This window comes from Varanus komodoensis, unplaced genomic scaffold (assembly GCF_004798865.1).
Source record: "Varanus komodoensis strain SLA01 unplaced genomic scaffold, ASM479886v1 scaffold14_1, whole genome shotgun sequence".
Lineage (NCBI taxonomy): Eukaryota > Metazoa > Chordata > Lepidosauria > Squamata > Varanidae > Varanus > Varanus komodoensis.
The window spans coordinates 12,111,993-12,126,948 of record NW_025335438.1 but is presented as its reverse complement, the minus strand read 5'-3'; the positions used below and the strand labels follow the sequence as shown (position 1 = coordinate 12,126,948).

At 42.7% G+C, this 14,956-nt stretch overlaps 1 protein-coding gene across 5 annotated transcripts in view; it reads left to right on the top strand.

Moving 5' to 3' along the window:
- PREX2 (phosphatidylinositol-3,4,5-trisphosphate dependent Rac exchange factor 2) overlaps positions 1 to 14,956 on the top strand; it is a 147,675-nt gene that overhangs the window by 117,452 nt on the left and 15,267 nt on the right. For 3 of the 5 annotated variants that reach the window (XM_044424092.1, XM_044424094.1, XM_044424095.1), the window contains 2 exons: positions 5,045 to 5,111; positions 5,893 to 6,083. In XM_044424092.1, coding sequence (XP_044280027.1) covers positions 5,045 to 5,111; positions 5,893 to 6,083 — 258 coding nt within the window. Of the gene's footprint in view, positions 1 to 5,044; positions 5,112 to 5,892; positions 6,089 to 14,956 lie in introns of all 5 variants that reach the window. The other 2 variants (XR_006414086.1, XM_044424093.1) reach the window with 1 other exon arrangement.

Sequence of the window (14,956 nt, the reverse complement as noted above, 5' to 3'; positions counted from 1 at the left end):
CTCTTGGAGTATTAAACTGTTTTATCCCACAGTCATGGCTAAGAGATGCACAGCTTACAATGTCATGTCAATTAGATTGTGATTCATGATAAACTGACTCTGTAGAAATCCACATTTAAAAATTGTAAAGAAAATGTTTTTGTGATGAACTTGGATGGGAAAAAATGATTTCTAACTTGGTTCAGTTAAGAGATGCCAATTATTTTGGCATGCCAAACACAGTTTCCATGCTAAGGCTGAATGGCAATACCTGTCTTGCTTTATCCCCTTATGGAATTCCTGAGCCTTGGGATGAAATGAGGTTTGACCTCCTCACAGCCAAACTAGCTCCTGTTGGTGGTCCTTGTAGAAGGGTGACCGTAAGAGTGGACAGCTTCTGTTGTACCTGTGGCTGTTGCCCACAACTTCAATGCCAACACCAAGGGGCTCGAATGGGATCTTATGTGGGATAGGTGAGAGTTGCTCCCATCTGATAGTGGTGTGGGATAGCCCACGGGCTGTGGGTTTCTCACCTCAGCATTAAGGTATGAATACTTAATTCTCTAGCAAGGGATACTTGGTATAATTCTGTGTTTTAGCTATTGTAATTGTTTCATGTTCTGTAGTTTCCAGTGGAAAATAGAAATATTCTTCTTTCCATGCATATAATGTAATCTATTTGAATAATATTCTGTCTGAACTCATTAGAAAACAAACAAGTTTTAGCTCTGAACTCATTTATAAACCAACAGGTCCTTAGCTAATAGATTCAATGTCCCTGTCCCCCATCCCATGCAATATAATTTTATTTGTGAGATATGATGGCACTTGTCGCTGTTGACTATGATTTGAATTCTGCAGTGGTGTCTTAGAGTGAATAGATTGCTTCCAACCAGATCTCAATAATAACAGTTTCAGAGTTTGGTAAATGAAAAGATGCTTTTCTTCTGATAGCAAACTTGGTCTATTTAATAGTCATTTGCTTCGACTTAAACAGCTAGGCAAATGAAGGACTGGAAATGTACAAAAGCATTTTTTAATTATACTGGGAAATAATTATGAAGATCTCTTTCATAAATCTATTTGCCACACATTTTTCATACTTCAGATTTTAGTTTGTCAGTTCAACAATATGAAAGAATCATAAGAAGCAGCCTGAAAATGGCCAACATTGTTTCAGTTGTAGGATATAGCTGCAACAGCAAATGTCCATTGCAAGCGTTCCCAAATTGCAGAACTGATTCTTTAGGGAGATTGTGATCCCATCCAATACCAGAGTTACCCTTGCATCCAAGGTTTCTCCACCCATTCTACCCTCAGAATATCTTCATTAAACCTCAGTTCATTCACCTCCATCCAAATCAGATCTAGACATCTGTTAGGGGCTCCCACAGTTTCACTGGAGCTACTTAGAATAAAATTGACCAGTTGATAGAACTGGAAAGCTAACAACAACATTTTCTCTGCCTGTGTTTGTATACTTTTACATGTTCCATCCAGAACTTGCCTGATTTTTAAATAAAATAACTGGTTTCAAGAAGCCACAAAGTCCTTTATTCAACTGTAACAGAAAATTTCAAATGGAAACTTCAAGCTTCCACTCCACATGTAGGACAATAGAAAAGAAGGCAAATGTCCCCAAGACTTGCTTCAGTATATGTCTGAGCTGGTTCTTACTCTAGTCATACCTTTACCAAAACAATAAAAACTATATTTTTCAAATGCTAAAGCTAATATCTTCTGCACATGAAATAAATATTAACATTTCATGCTTGTCACTTTAAGTAGATCAGAAAATATTGCCCTGCTTTGGGCTTTAAGCCAGGCTTTCCATTAGCTTTCCTCATCAAATTTGATTAAGATTCTAAACAAGCATTTAGTAATTAAGCAAAGTGCTTTGGAAATTTGTATGCTGACCTTAGTTTGCTACGTTCTCAGCAAGACCAGGATAATTTTGTGAAAAGCTATACAAGTGTTGCATGTTTAAATTTTATGTGTCAGCTAATGGGAGGGGGGGATTATTTCATTTTTCTGTAAGTTACACTCTGAAAACTAAATTGATGTTTGGGAAGAACAATCCTTTACCTTTGTTATGTCATGAATGAATACACTCTGCAGCTTGTTTTTATGTGTCACCAAATCAGTTCTGACTTACGGTGACCCTATGAATGAAAGCCTTTCAGAATGTCTTGAAGAAGATGGATACAGCTTAGTCTGGTGTCTCTGCTTTGACCATTCCACTCCGGGTGACCCTGCTAGAAGACCAGCCTAGTGAGACAGTCTGGCTTCCTGGCAGCAGGGTTCAGGGCTAGAATGTGGGCAGCCAGAGATAAGACAGAGGCACCAAGGCAACAGAGCTTGAGGGAAAATAGAGTCCAAATGTAATGTTTAATGGCAAGTTCAATTGCAAAGTCTAATCTGTAGTAACCAACAGGTCTTGGTCAGGAACCAGAATACATAGCAGGGCAGAACAAGGACATGGCCAAGAACAAGCCAAGGGTCAAGAACCAGGAGGACAAACAGAGGGGCAGTGGAAAGGATAACAGGGCAGGAGACATGCCAGGCAGGATGCATGGCAAGCATCAGGCAGGATGCAGGCACTTGAGGCAGAATAACAGGGCAGGAAGCATGGCAAGCTGGAGACACAGCAAGGTGCAGTAGACAATGGGCACCAAATGCAGCAAAGGTCAGGCAAGATGTAGGAGCTGAACCATAGCTAGCAGACAAACCAACAGTGCTTAAGGCAACATGACAAGACAGGATACATGCCAAAGCAACATAGACAGCATGGGAGGATACAGGTCAGACAAGAGGCAGGCACAACAGCAAGGCAGGGAATACAACAGGAACCAGGAGCAGAAAAGGTCAGGCATGATGCAGCCACACTGGGAAATAGGAAAACTTATGTTGCTGAGGCCAGTTCTGGAGAAGGAGCTTGCTCTTGTATAGTTCTTGCCCTAGGACTCCCAGCTGGTGCTCATCAGTAGACTGAGAGCTCCAGCAGGGCCTGGGACTTATCCTGCAAATGTGGTGGTGGTGGTTCTGACCACCAAAGCAGCCCAGATCCTGACAGGATTGCTCTCAGCTTTTCTGACACCCTCAAAATCCCACACCACATTAAGGTGTGCATCAGGTACTCTGCAGTTGCACTGGCAGAAAGCAGTTCTATCCAGTGTATGCATATTTCTTTTTCCTCTGAGGCTGAGCACAAATGGCAGAGAAATGATAGACACTCTCTCTGTCTTCTGTCACCAGTTGCATCCACATGCTGCTCACACATGGACGGAGCCAGTGAATTCACAATGACAGGGATATACCCTCAGAGCACCTTCTGTATCACAACACACACAACAAATAAAATGACCCTTACATTGTATTAATGTATCAAATATTCTGATTTAGCCAAAGTAAAAATGAAAAGGAACTCACTTGAAGCATCCTGAAGACTTAACAGATTTTCAGTGTAATTCTAAATATGTTTACTAATAATTAATTTACTTTTAGGTTAATGTTTACAGGATTGCATCATCATCATCATCATCATCATCATCTACTATTGGTTTAAGATTTTGTGGACTACATCCTACTTTGTCAAATGCATGCTGTGTTATGTTTAGTTGGTCAAATGTATCTATATATCTATGAATACATGGAAGAGGTGTGTGTGTAAAATATTGGAAACAAAAAGCTGTGCAACTCTTTATGTTGCACTGCATAACCTTTGGAATTCTGTGTTTCCCTGATTGCTTGCCTGTAGATATACATGAACACCTTTGTCAACTGCACATGTTTGATAAAATTAGTTCTTATCCAGGAGAGGTTTTATCAGAACAAATCTTTACAGTGGGATGGTTTGCATGAGCAGAATAAGTCACCATGGCTTATTTAAATTGCAGTGTCCATGAGTTCTAATTTCCATAATCACATGGCTGTTTTGGGGTTATTGGAGAGTTGTTTTCCCTTCCAACCAGTCATGTCTCCTAAGTTTGGGCAACATAACAGGCTTTGCCCAGGCAGCGATTCTGATAATTACATTTTGTAGTTATACCTTTTGATCACGTGAACCAGATTATTGTCTTTAAGGTATCAGTGTCTCTCTCTCTGCTGCTGCATTGAGCTAAAAGAGCTATTCTTCTGAAATTATGTTCTGAAGTTTTGAATAAAGCTAAATGCCTCTGGTGTTACAGTAAAAAATGTTGCTTCCTTTTACTTTTATAAAAGTTTAGTTTGTGGATTATGAGAGTTAAGCTGTTTGTAATAACACAGAAGATAGATTTTCATCGATAGTGAAGTAGCTTTTAATATGCAGTGGCCACTTGAGCAATTTTTTAAAAATAATGTTGATATTTCATCATTCAGTTTGTTTTTCTGATTCTGGCTACATTTAGAAAGGCATTGTAAACGCAGTTTAAGTGGAAGTAATAGCATGTGCACTGTTTGCACATATCTCTCATAGCAGAAAAAATAAGCTTCGTGCTGTGGTATCCACAGTCCTGAAATTCCTACAGATGTTAATAAGGTATGAGTTGGCAGGCTTATTGATGGAGAAATGTTGTAGATTGACTGCTGCACTGACCATTTCATACCCTAATCCTGTAAAACATGAATATTAAATCAGTATTCTTCATGTGTTCCTTTGAAATGAAAGTATTTGATCTCTTGCAAACATTTATACATAATTAAACTTGCTCTTACAAAGTATTGCTAATTAGAGTTGCTTGAATAAAAGCTGGTGTGAATGTGATCCTACCTTTTATGTTGGTTCTATATCCTTTTTTCCTTCTGCAAACAGAAATAACCAATCTTTCTAACTTTTAACTAAGCTGGTTTGCAATGTTAAGCATTTTTATTTGAGTAGGGGAGCATTTAAAAGCTTACATTTCAAGGTGAGGCTCATTTAATTTTAAAGACAGATTAAACTTTATCCTGCCTCAAAATCACAGTTTTTATGGTCAGTTGCATTAAATGCTTTGAACTAACTTATATTCTTTTCTCATTGGGTTTTGAACGTTTTAAAATACAGATGTTCTTGAACAGCTAACATTGTGGGTGTTTGTTTTCTCAGGGCATTTTACTTGGACAAGTCAAATCTTCCACCCAATTCAACATCAAAAGCTGCTTACATAGATAAGGTAAATCAAACATATGTTGAATGGGATTTAATCACCTGAAATGTCTTTGCATTGGAGTGATATTTCAATGCATGCTATCCATGAAGAAAATACTGTAAGGTGGGCATAGTAGGTTAAATGGTTAGAATAATAATGAAATACAATACTCCCTATTGTGGGATCATGAAAGTAACTGCTGTATACTGGAAAGGTAGAAGACACCTGCTATTTATCTAAGTCATTTATGTTCTAGAGATTTTGAGGAAATTGGGATGCAGAACTCACTAAACATCTATTGTTGCTGTTGCCAGCATACAGATATTTGCAGAAGCTAGTAGAAGTCTCCACAGAGATCAGCACAGCTAGAAAGTTCCATGAGAATATAGAACAGTATTTTCAGAAATATTCTCAGCATTGTAAAGGAGCGGATTCATCATACTATTTCCTTTTCTTTACTTAGATTCACCAATTATGCATTTAATCTTAGTATTCAGAGTGGGCCTACTGCTAATTCTTATTTGCCCAGTTAATGATCATTCTATAGATAGGAATATTCTTTTGCTATATAATTCCTAAGGGTCCAATTGCAGCTTTGGCTGTATATACTTCTTGCCATAGTAATGGGAACAAAATTCACTGAATTATGAAGGACATAAAAATGGTACGGTATTGTGAATACAACCTGAGCTCTAATTTAACCTTGGGGCAACAAAACTAAGTATAATTTGTTTTTTGTTCAACTTTATTCACTACCATGAAGCAAAACTACACTTATAACAGCAGCTTTGTCATTTACTTGCAGCTGATGCGACCTATCAGTTGTATGGATGAACTTTATCGACTGATGGCATCTTTCATAAAATCCAAGCGCACAGCAACCTGTGCTTATACAGCATGCAGTGCCTCTGGAGTTGGTCTACTGTCAATCTCTTCAGAACTCTGTAGCAGACTTGGAGCTTGCCATATCATTATGTGCAATAGTGGAGTTCACCGGTATGGTAATATATTCTCCCTCTTTTTTCTGATTTTATGATTTATTCAAAGCATTATATTTAGTCTGAATTTGTATGTAGAGCTGGTTTAAGTGGCTAAGAACTGTAAGTTGCAAGTCTCTGGTTCAAATCTCAACTTAACCCTTGGCACACTGCCTTTCTCATTACCTAATATGGGGAATAATATTGACTTTTTGGGGCTCTTCAAAGGGTTATCAATATATGCACAAGACATTGACTGGGGTCACACAATAGAATAACCTTCTGCAGCTTATAAAGCAGAGTGGCTCAACATGTCTTAACTAGCACTCTTCCTGGGTAGGTTAAAAGCCCAGTTGTCCTTGGCTTGTTCTAGGATTAATTAACCCACTGTGGTTCAATGTGTTTTTCAACCCTGAAAAATGCTAAGCCACAATCAAACTGAAAATTAAAAGTGACCCTTGGCCAAAGCTGCAAAAAGCATTTTTCCCTAGCTAATGACAGCTGGCAGGTTTCTCCATGCTCCTGCAAATGCTGGAGGGAAGAGCAGGATGGCTTATGCAGAAGCCCATTCTCCCTTTGGTATCAGCAGAAGCCCCAAAGACGCTGTCGAATTCTGTATTGAATGGGGTCTGGGGAGACAGCACAGCAAGGAGGAGATGCATAAAGCAGGCAGTGGCAGAGGATGAAGGAGGAACACAATTCCCTGCTGTGCTCAATTATCTGTGTGGGTAATTATGCAAACTCTCTCTCTCTGACAATACAAATAAATAGTAGGGTAGGATCTGGGCAAGGTTAAGCATTTTGCTATTGGTGGAAGACTTATAGCATCATCCTACACTTGTTTACAGAAGTAAGTCTTACTGAATTCAGTAAGACTTATTTATTTATTTATTATTTAAAACATTTCTATGCTGCCCCCATCACAACAAAGCCTCGGGGCGGCTCACAAAAGATACATACATAAATAATAACTATATAACAATTTTTAAAAATTGTTTAAAAACCCCCAGTGCATTCTCGGCTAAAAATTTAAAATCCTATTAATTCAAATAATTTAACAATTAAAATAAGTTTTAAATAAAAAGGTCTTAGCCTGGTGCCGAAAAACAAATAACGACAGCACCAGGCGGACCCCTCTGGGGAGCGCATTCCATAGATGGGGCACCACCGCAGAGAAAGCCCTCCTCCGGGTACTCACCCTCCTAATATCATTCACAGAGGGTTCCCGGAGAAGGGCATCTGTTGCTGATCTCAAGGGGCGGGAGGGCATATATGGATGCAAGCGTTCCGTTAGCTATCCAGGTCCCAAGCCGTTTAGGGCTTTATAGGTCATAACCAACACCTTGAATTGGGTCCGGACTTAAATCGGGAGCCAGTGGAGCAGACGGAGAACTGGGGTTATATGAGAACAACGCCCAGTCCCCGTCAGCAACCTGGCAGCTCTATTCTGCACCAGCTGAAGTATCCGGACCGTCTTCAAGGGTAGCCCCATGTAGAGCGCATTACAGAAATCTAATCGGGAAGTTACCAGCGTGTGTCACTGTTGCCAGGCAGTCGTTCTCCAGGAAGGGAGGCAGCTGATGTATCAGCCGAAGCTGAAGGAAGGCGCTCCTCACCACTGCCGTCACCTGAGTTTCTAGAGACAGCTCCGGGTCGAGGAGCACTCCTAAGCTGCAAATCCTGTCCCTCAGAGGGAGTACAACCCCATTTAGGACAAGGCCCAAGTCCCCCATCCCGAGGCCCGAGCCAGCCACCAACAGGACCTCCGTCTTGTCTGGATTGAGCTTCAGTTTATTAGCCCTCATCCAGCCCATTACCTCGGCCAGGCACCAGTTCAGCACAGCCACTGCCTCACCTGGATTGGTGGAAAATGAGAGGTAGAGCTGGGTATCATCAGCGTACTGATGATTCCGCAGTCTACACCTCCTGATGACCTCTCCCAGCGGTTTCATGTAGATGTTAAATAGCAAAGGGGACAAAATGGACCCCTGCGGAACTCCATGGCATAACTGCCATGGCGCAGAGCCATAGTCCCCCAGCACCACCTTCTGAAATCGGCCATTGAGACAGGAGTGGAAGCACCGCCATGCGGTGCCTCCAACTCCCAATCCTGCTAGCCTATTCAGAAGGATACCATGGTTGATGGTATCAAAAGCCACTGAGAGGTCCAGGAGAACTAACAGGGACACACTCCCCATCTCTCTCCCTGCACAGGTCATCGTACAGGGCGACCAAGGCAGATTCAGTGCCATAAGTGGGTCTGAAGCCGGACTGAAATGGGTCCAGATAATCAGTTTCATCCAAGAGAGCTTGGAGTTGTCCCGCCACCACCCGCTCTAGCACCTTGCCCAGGAACAGGATGTTGGCCACCTGTCTATAATTGGCGGCCACCTCTGGATCCAGGAATGCCTTCTTTAGGACTGGCCGGACTACCGCCTCCTTTAAAGGGGCAGGAACCCGGCCGTCTCTTAAAGAGGCATTGACCACCTCCAGGATCCAGGTCCCAATCCCGTCCTTGGCTTTCTTAAGTAGCCAAGATGGGCATGGGTCTAGTAAAGCAAGTGGTAGGATGTACTTGTCCAAGCACCTTGTCCACATCATCAGGCCGCAACAACTGAAATTCATCCATTAATTGTGGACTCAATGGTGTCGATGGCGTCTCCCCAGTAGAATCTGATTCAATAGCAGAGTCAAGCTCATGGCGAATCTGAGCGATTTTCTCCCTGACGACTTGGCAAAGTCGTCACAGCGGGCCTTCGAGGGTGGCACAAGATCTTTCTTTGGGCCCGGATGTACCAGCTCCTGCACCACCCAAAAGAGATCCACCAGACAGCATTGTGAGGAGGGAATGGAAACAGAAAAGAATTTCTTCTTCGTCATCGTCACTGCCACAGCATAGGCCCAATAATGGGCTCTTAAGTGTGTTCGGTCAGAATTACCCCTACGCTCTAGACATCTCCCAACCTGCTTCATCGCCCGTAATTCAGATGTATACCAAGGAGATGAACGGGCTCTGCCAGGTGGGAGAGGACGCTTGGGAGTGATCATGTCAATAGCCCTGGTCATCTCCTCATTCCACAGTTCAACCAGGGCATTGACAGGATCACCAGCCTTGTTAACCGGAAAATCCCCCATAGCTTCCAGGAATCCAGCAGGATCCATCCGGCTCCGAGGGTGGACCAATACAATCGGGTCCGCACCCTTGCAGAGGGAAAGGCCGCTCTCGAGCTCAAACCTTATGAGGAAGTGATCTGACCATGACAAGGGCGTCAAACTTAAATTCCTCACCCTCAGATCACCCTCTTCCTGCCCCATCAAGAAAACCAGGTCCAGAGTATGTCCACGTTCATGGGTTGGGCCAATGATGTGTTGAGACAGCCCCATGGCTGCCATGGAGGCCATGAAGTCCTGAGCTGCCCCGGTTAGAACTGTTTCGGCATGGAGATTGAAGTCCCCCAGGACCAACATCCTGGGAGTCTTCAACACCAGGTCCGAGACAATCTCTGTCAGCTCAGGCAGGGAGTCTGTTGGGCAGAAGGGTGCACGGTACACCAACAGAATCCCCAATCTGTCTCGGTCACCCAACACCAAGTGGAGGCACTCCAGCCCCGACCTTGAGAGGACAGGAAGCCCCACAAGGGAAATAGAAGCTCGATAAACCAGAGCAACCCCCCCTCCCCTCCCCTCCCCTCCAGGCATGGTCGGTGCTGGACCAGGTACCTGGGCGGGCACAATTGTGAGAGAGAAACATCCCCCCCTCACCCACCCAGGACTCTGTGATGCAAGCCAGGTCGGCCCTCTCATCCATGATCAAATTATGGATGAGTGTTGCCTTATTTTGGACCGACCTGGCATTAAGCAGCAGCACCGACAGGCCTGGAGGGCAGTTGACAAGTCTACCTGGAACCCGCCGGCTGGGGAATAACCAGAAAGAGGGACAGGTGTTAACCATCTGTCCCTCCTTCTTCTATGCTGACCCGTTAGACCCCCCTAACGCCATAACACCCATTGCCCACCAACACCCCGATGGTGGCACCCCCGCACTCCCCAGGCGACATCATAGGAGAGCACGAGATGCACCAATTAAAAACAATCTAAAACCAACAATTAAAACCATTAAAACATCCTACCATCATCCACCATAATCCACCACTAGCCCACAGATAAAACCAAACCACGGCCAAAGCACCTGGCCAGTCCAGCCCCCCGCTCGGCCCCCAAACAGCAACTGCCCTTAGGCTGTCGCCCTTTGGCTGCCGGCCCGAGGCCGCCGGCGCTTTGTGGCCCGCAGGGCCCCTCCCCGTGCCCCTCCCCATCCCAGTGTGTCTCTCACACGTGCCAGGAGAAGCAGGCAGAGCAGGGTCCTGGGCCGGTGGTCCTGGCCTCTGTGGCAGGGCAGCGGCAGCAGCAATGTCAGACGTTCCCAGGTGCACACATGTAGAAGGTTACTGATAGGGCTGGGAAGAACTATAAAGATCTTCCCATCAGTACCAACAATACTGGGCTAAGAAACGATCTAGGGTCCTGTAGTGCAGGATCAGCTTTGCATGCAGAATGTCCCATGTTCAACCCTTGGTATTTCCAAGTAGGGCTAGGAAAGAGTCCTGCCTGAAACTTAGAAAGCCACTGCCAGTCAGTGTTCACAGTGCTGTGCTAGATGGAAAAATGGCCTCACTGCTGCCTGTGTTTCTATGCTCCTGTGCTTGGTCGATGTAAAAGCAAAGGTACGATACCACATGGCATCATTGTAATTGCCTTTTGTCCTTCATATTTTATATGCTGCCAGCTGCAAATTGTGCTTTGTATCTGAAAAATAAATGTACCATGCTGAAACTTCTGCATATATTAAGCTTTGCCCACCATCACATCTTGGCCCAAATCTGCCAGCAAGTGCAACATGCTAGTAATGTTTCTATGGCAGCTGATACATAAAGAGGGCTATAGCCTTTGAAAGATACTTTCTTTGCCTCAGCTCTAGGAGAGAAACCTCTTGGAATATGAGCAAGTCAAGGAAGGAGAAACACAGAATATTGAATCGGTGTCATATACCTAGGAATATAAGGTCCAGGCAAAGGATCCTACAGCTCAGTGTTTTTTTTGTCATAGAACGCACCGGAATTGAGTTCCGGCACCTTTTTTCGACAGATTTTCCAAGTTTTAAAAGTAACTTTTAAAAGTAACTTTTGAAAAACTGATGTTTGGTCCATGTGGATTTGGAATCACCCTGTTGAGTGTAGCAGGTCGGCGGCAAAATCATTAAAACGGTGCATGCAGACTGTTTATGTGTCGAATCCGATGCATGCGTACTTCGTCCACGCTGGTTGTGATGGTTCTGCTCAGCTTGTGGCGCTGCTTGGCTTGTGATTGGTCATGTGGTCGCGCACTGAGTGCTTACTGCGGGTGGCAACCATTATGTTTTGTTACACAACTGACGTGTATGTGTGTGTACAGTGATTGACTGCATGCAAAAGGTAAATAATTTCATGAGTTCCGGCACCTTTTTTTTTTTTTTTTTTTACAAAAAAAGCACTGCTACAGCTTGTACACAGAAAGCATCCTAAAGGCCTTGATTGCCCACTTTTATCTGGCTAGAGCCATATTAGCATATGGTAGAAGAAATTAAGGTTCAGACACAAACATGTGAGAAACTGGCACCTGCTCTTAGCAAAATCTCACTAATGGAGGGCTACAAAGTCACACCCTCATAGGTCAGGGCCTCCCAGTGTGCAGTACATAGGGCATTCATAAGGGCTGTGAAAACTGGCATTGTGAGATAGAGAAGGGAGCAGGTTCTATGGGTGCTTGAAGATACACAGGAGCAGAAGTTGCATGTTGTCATCTTGGCAACAAAGTTGGCGCTCTGCGTAATAGAGGCTCATTGTAAGGTTGCTCATATCTTCCAGAGGACCCTGGTTGGAACTCCTGATCAGTATCAAGGATCATAGAAAGGTTCCTAGTGGTGCAGATACCCCCTGCGTCATGATCTCAACTGTCCTCTTCTTTCCCATAGTCTCCAAAACACCATTTAGTGTCTTTGCAAAGCAGATCTTTTTGGCACTTTGCAGTGGGCAAATCATCTCTGCTGATGCCCTGTTGTGGGTTCAGGGACCAGGCAAGGAAAGGTTCTCCCTCCTCAGCTTCTTCAGCTTGGCCACAAAAGCTGTAAGTTAGCTTTGAGTCAATTTGCCTTAGTGTCATTATATTAACTTTTCTCTATTGTTCCTCACTGTTTCTGTAATATCTCTGACCGTTTTAAGGACAATGTGTGCATAATTCATAAAAATCACCCTTTGACCAAACTTGGGCTTGAAGCCCAAAGTGAGTTCTCTGATTTATAATTTTTAAGATCCAGATTATTCTTCAACTGTTCCCCATATTTACAAGAGAAAATTTGATGCACACAAGGTATTAGGAGTGCAGTTAAGGTTTTCAGCCCTTGGACAGGTCCTTTTAGGACAGGCACTGCGTTATTGTTAACTTTTGGAGGGTAAATATATGCAAAAAGATTTTATAGCATCTGTCTCAGAATGGATAAAGGCATGCATTATGCAATCCTTTCAAGGCTTCTGCGACTTGTTCCCTCAGGGCAGGTTATACTATTTGAAGAAAAAGATGGTCCTGAAATTCATGGCTTCTGAGGAGAAGTATGCAAGGATACATTTTCTTTGTGGGGCAGGGGTGGGCAACACATACATGTTGACCCTGCTGTGGCCCCAGTTTTCCCTGAATTCATGGTTATTATTTTGTAAAGATATCTGGAGCAGCTATATAAACTGACAAAAAGGTTAATGGACCACCAAAGAGCTCAACACTAAATAGTTTTGCAATTTGACCCCTCTGGGGCTTTATAGTTGCAATTGATGCCATTAAAATAAAATGTTTTGGTTCTCACAGGCAGTTCAAAGGGCAACAGTGAAAATGTGCCCCAGATGTCCCACAGTTGCTTATCTCTATATTGCAGGATAGAAATCCTCGTTTCAGCAGATGTTCCATTTCAGTATACAGTGCTATAATCATTACAATACCGTGAGCAAACACCATTTATTTCATTTGGAAAGGTATCATGCAACTTTAATTGATACAGTTAGTTGATTTGTCTCACTCCTGTGAGAATGTACTGTTCTGGCATGATTCTTCTGGAGTGGCACCCAAAAAAATATAGAGAATGGCCAACTATGCACTGTGAATGTAAGTGGTCCTTCTCAGTTTCTCACAGATTACAGTGGAGAAGAAACAGCATAAACTTGAGGACCTAAGTATTAGTATCTATCTCACATCTACTGGAGTTGAAAACTTGCCTTCTTTGGAACTATTTGTTTAAGGGATACTGGCTCAGTTCTTATGGAGAGAAGAATAGTATATCATAATGTGTACATCCCCATCTTTCTTTTCAATGATTTATTGACTTTTCAGATTACATTTATTCAGGAATTAATAGTTAATATAGGATGCTTATTGATTTGGGAAATATAATCTGAAACAGTGAAGTACATTGCATTCTTAGGATTATGGGGTTCCTAGAAGCACTATCTAATAAATTTTTAGCATAAAGTCTTCCTCCTGCTGGCATAGGCAAACTACAGGCCATCTTGTGGAGTAGTATTTGAGAGCATCTAAGGTGGACAATTCAGAAGTGAAAATATCTGTAGTGGTTTTAAGAATAAAAATGTAAGCACATAATTCTGCATTATGTCTAAAACTGTGAGTAGCTTTGCTTTTTCATGAATAAATAAATAGTTTATTTAAAGGTCACTAATTAGGGAAATTAAGTGAAGAGAACAGAATAAGTGGCAGGTGTGCTTTTTAAAAAAATATGAAAAATAATAACAGAAAGTTAATATAAAAATCCTTATTTTGGAACAATACAGCCAGTCTAACAGTAGTAAGAATTTGTTTTTGTTTTAATTTACATGGGGGTATGACTGCTGGAGTTAGGTACCTCAGGGCTGTAATCCTATATAATTTCACTTGGGAGTAAGCTGCACTGAACTCAGTGTAGTGTACATCTGGGTAGATCAGTGAATAGGCAAAGACTATGAATTCCTCTCCTTTGATGATTTTCAGTGGACATATCAACTACCCCAAAACACACACTCATGCCACTTTCAAATAAAATATATGCCCCATTTCCTCTATGGCCCAGCAACATTCACTTGTCTGCTGTACAGACAACCAAGCCAATAAAATTTATTTCGGAAAGATTCCTAACATACAACCAGCTTGTCATCCAGACACTCAGAGAAGAATGGCATGGGGAGTTAGGATGCCATGTACAACCACACCGGTGGAAAATAGCCACATCCTCTATACTTTTCATATCCCTTGGCCTGAAACTGCACCGTATACAACAAAAGCTGCTCTTTGAGACATATTGGACTCATTAGTGCGCATGATGTAGAAATGCATTTTGGTGGTGTCCTTCTGGCCAGAAGTTGTTAGATATACCAACTTTGCCCTAAGTGTAACATTCTTGCTTAACAATGTATTGCTGAATTATATTCATACATCCTGCAAACTATCCTCTGGCCACGACAAGGAAACTATATGAGCCCTCCTGGTGGCTAGGAGACCCATAATATGGGGATGGAAAGACAAACCATCTCCCTCTACCATCTCCCTCATTACACTGGCATTCTTTGAGAGACTATTCTACCAACAATTTCATTTGAACACTAGTACTAACATTTGGTTAACCCACCTCAACCTATATTAGTGATGTGAAACAGGAACAGACATCCCCATCTGGGCAATCTCCCTTTAGAAGTCCAAGTTTCCCACCCTCTTTGCCTCTTCTATCTTGTTCCTGGCATTCCTGAGGGCTGTCAACCAGCACTGCTATTCCCTTCCACAGCTGGAGACAAACACATTCCTTATTGCCATCCAAAAAACATT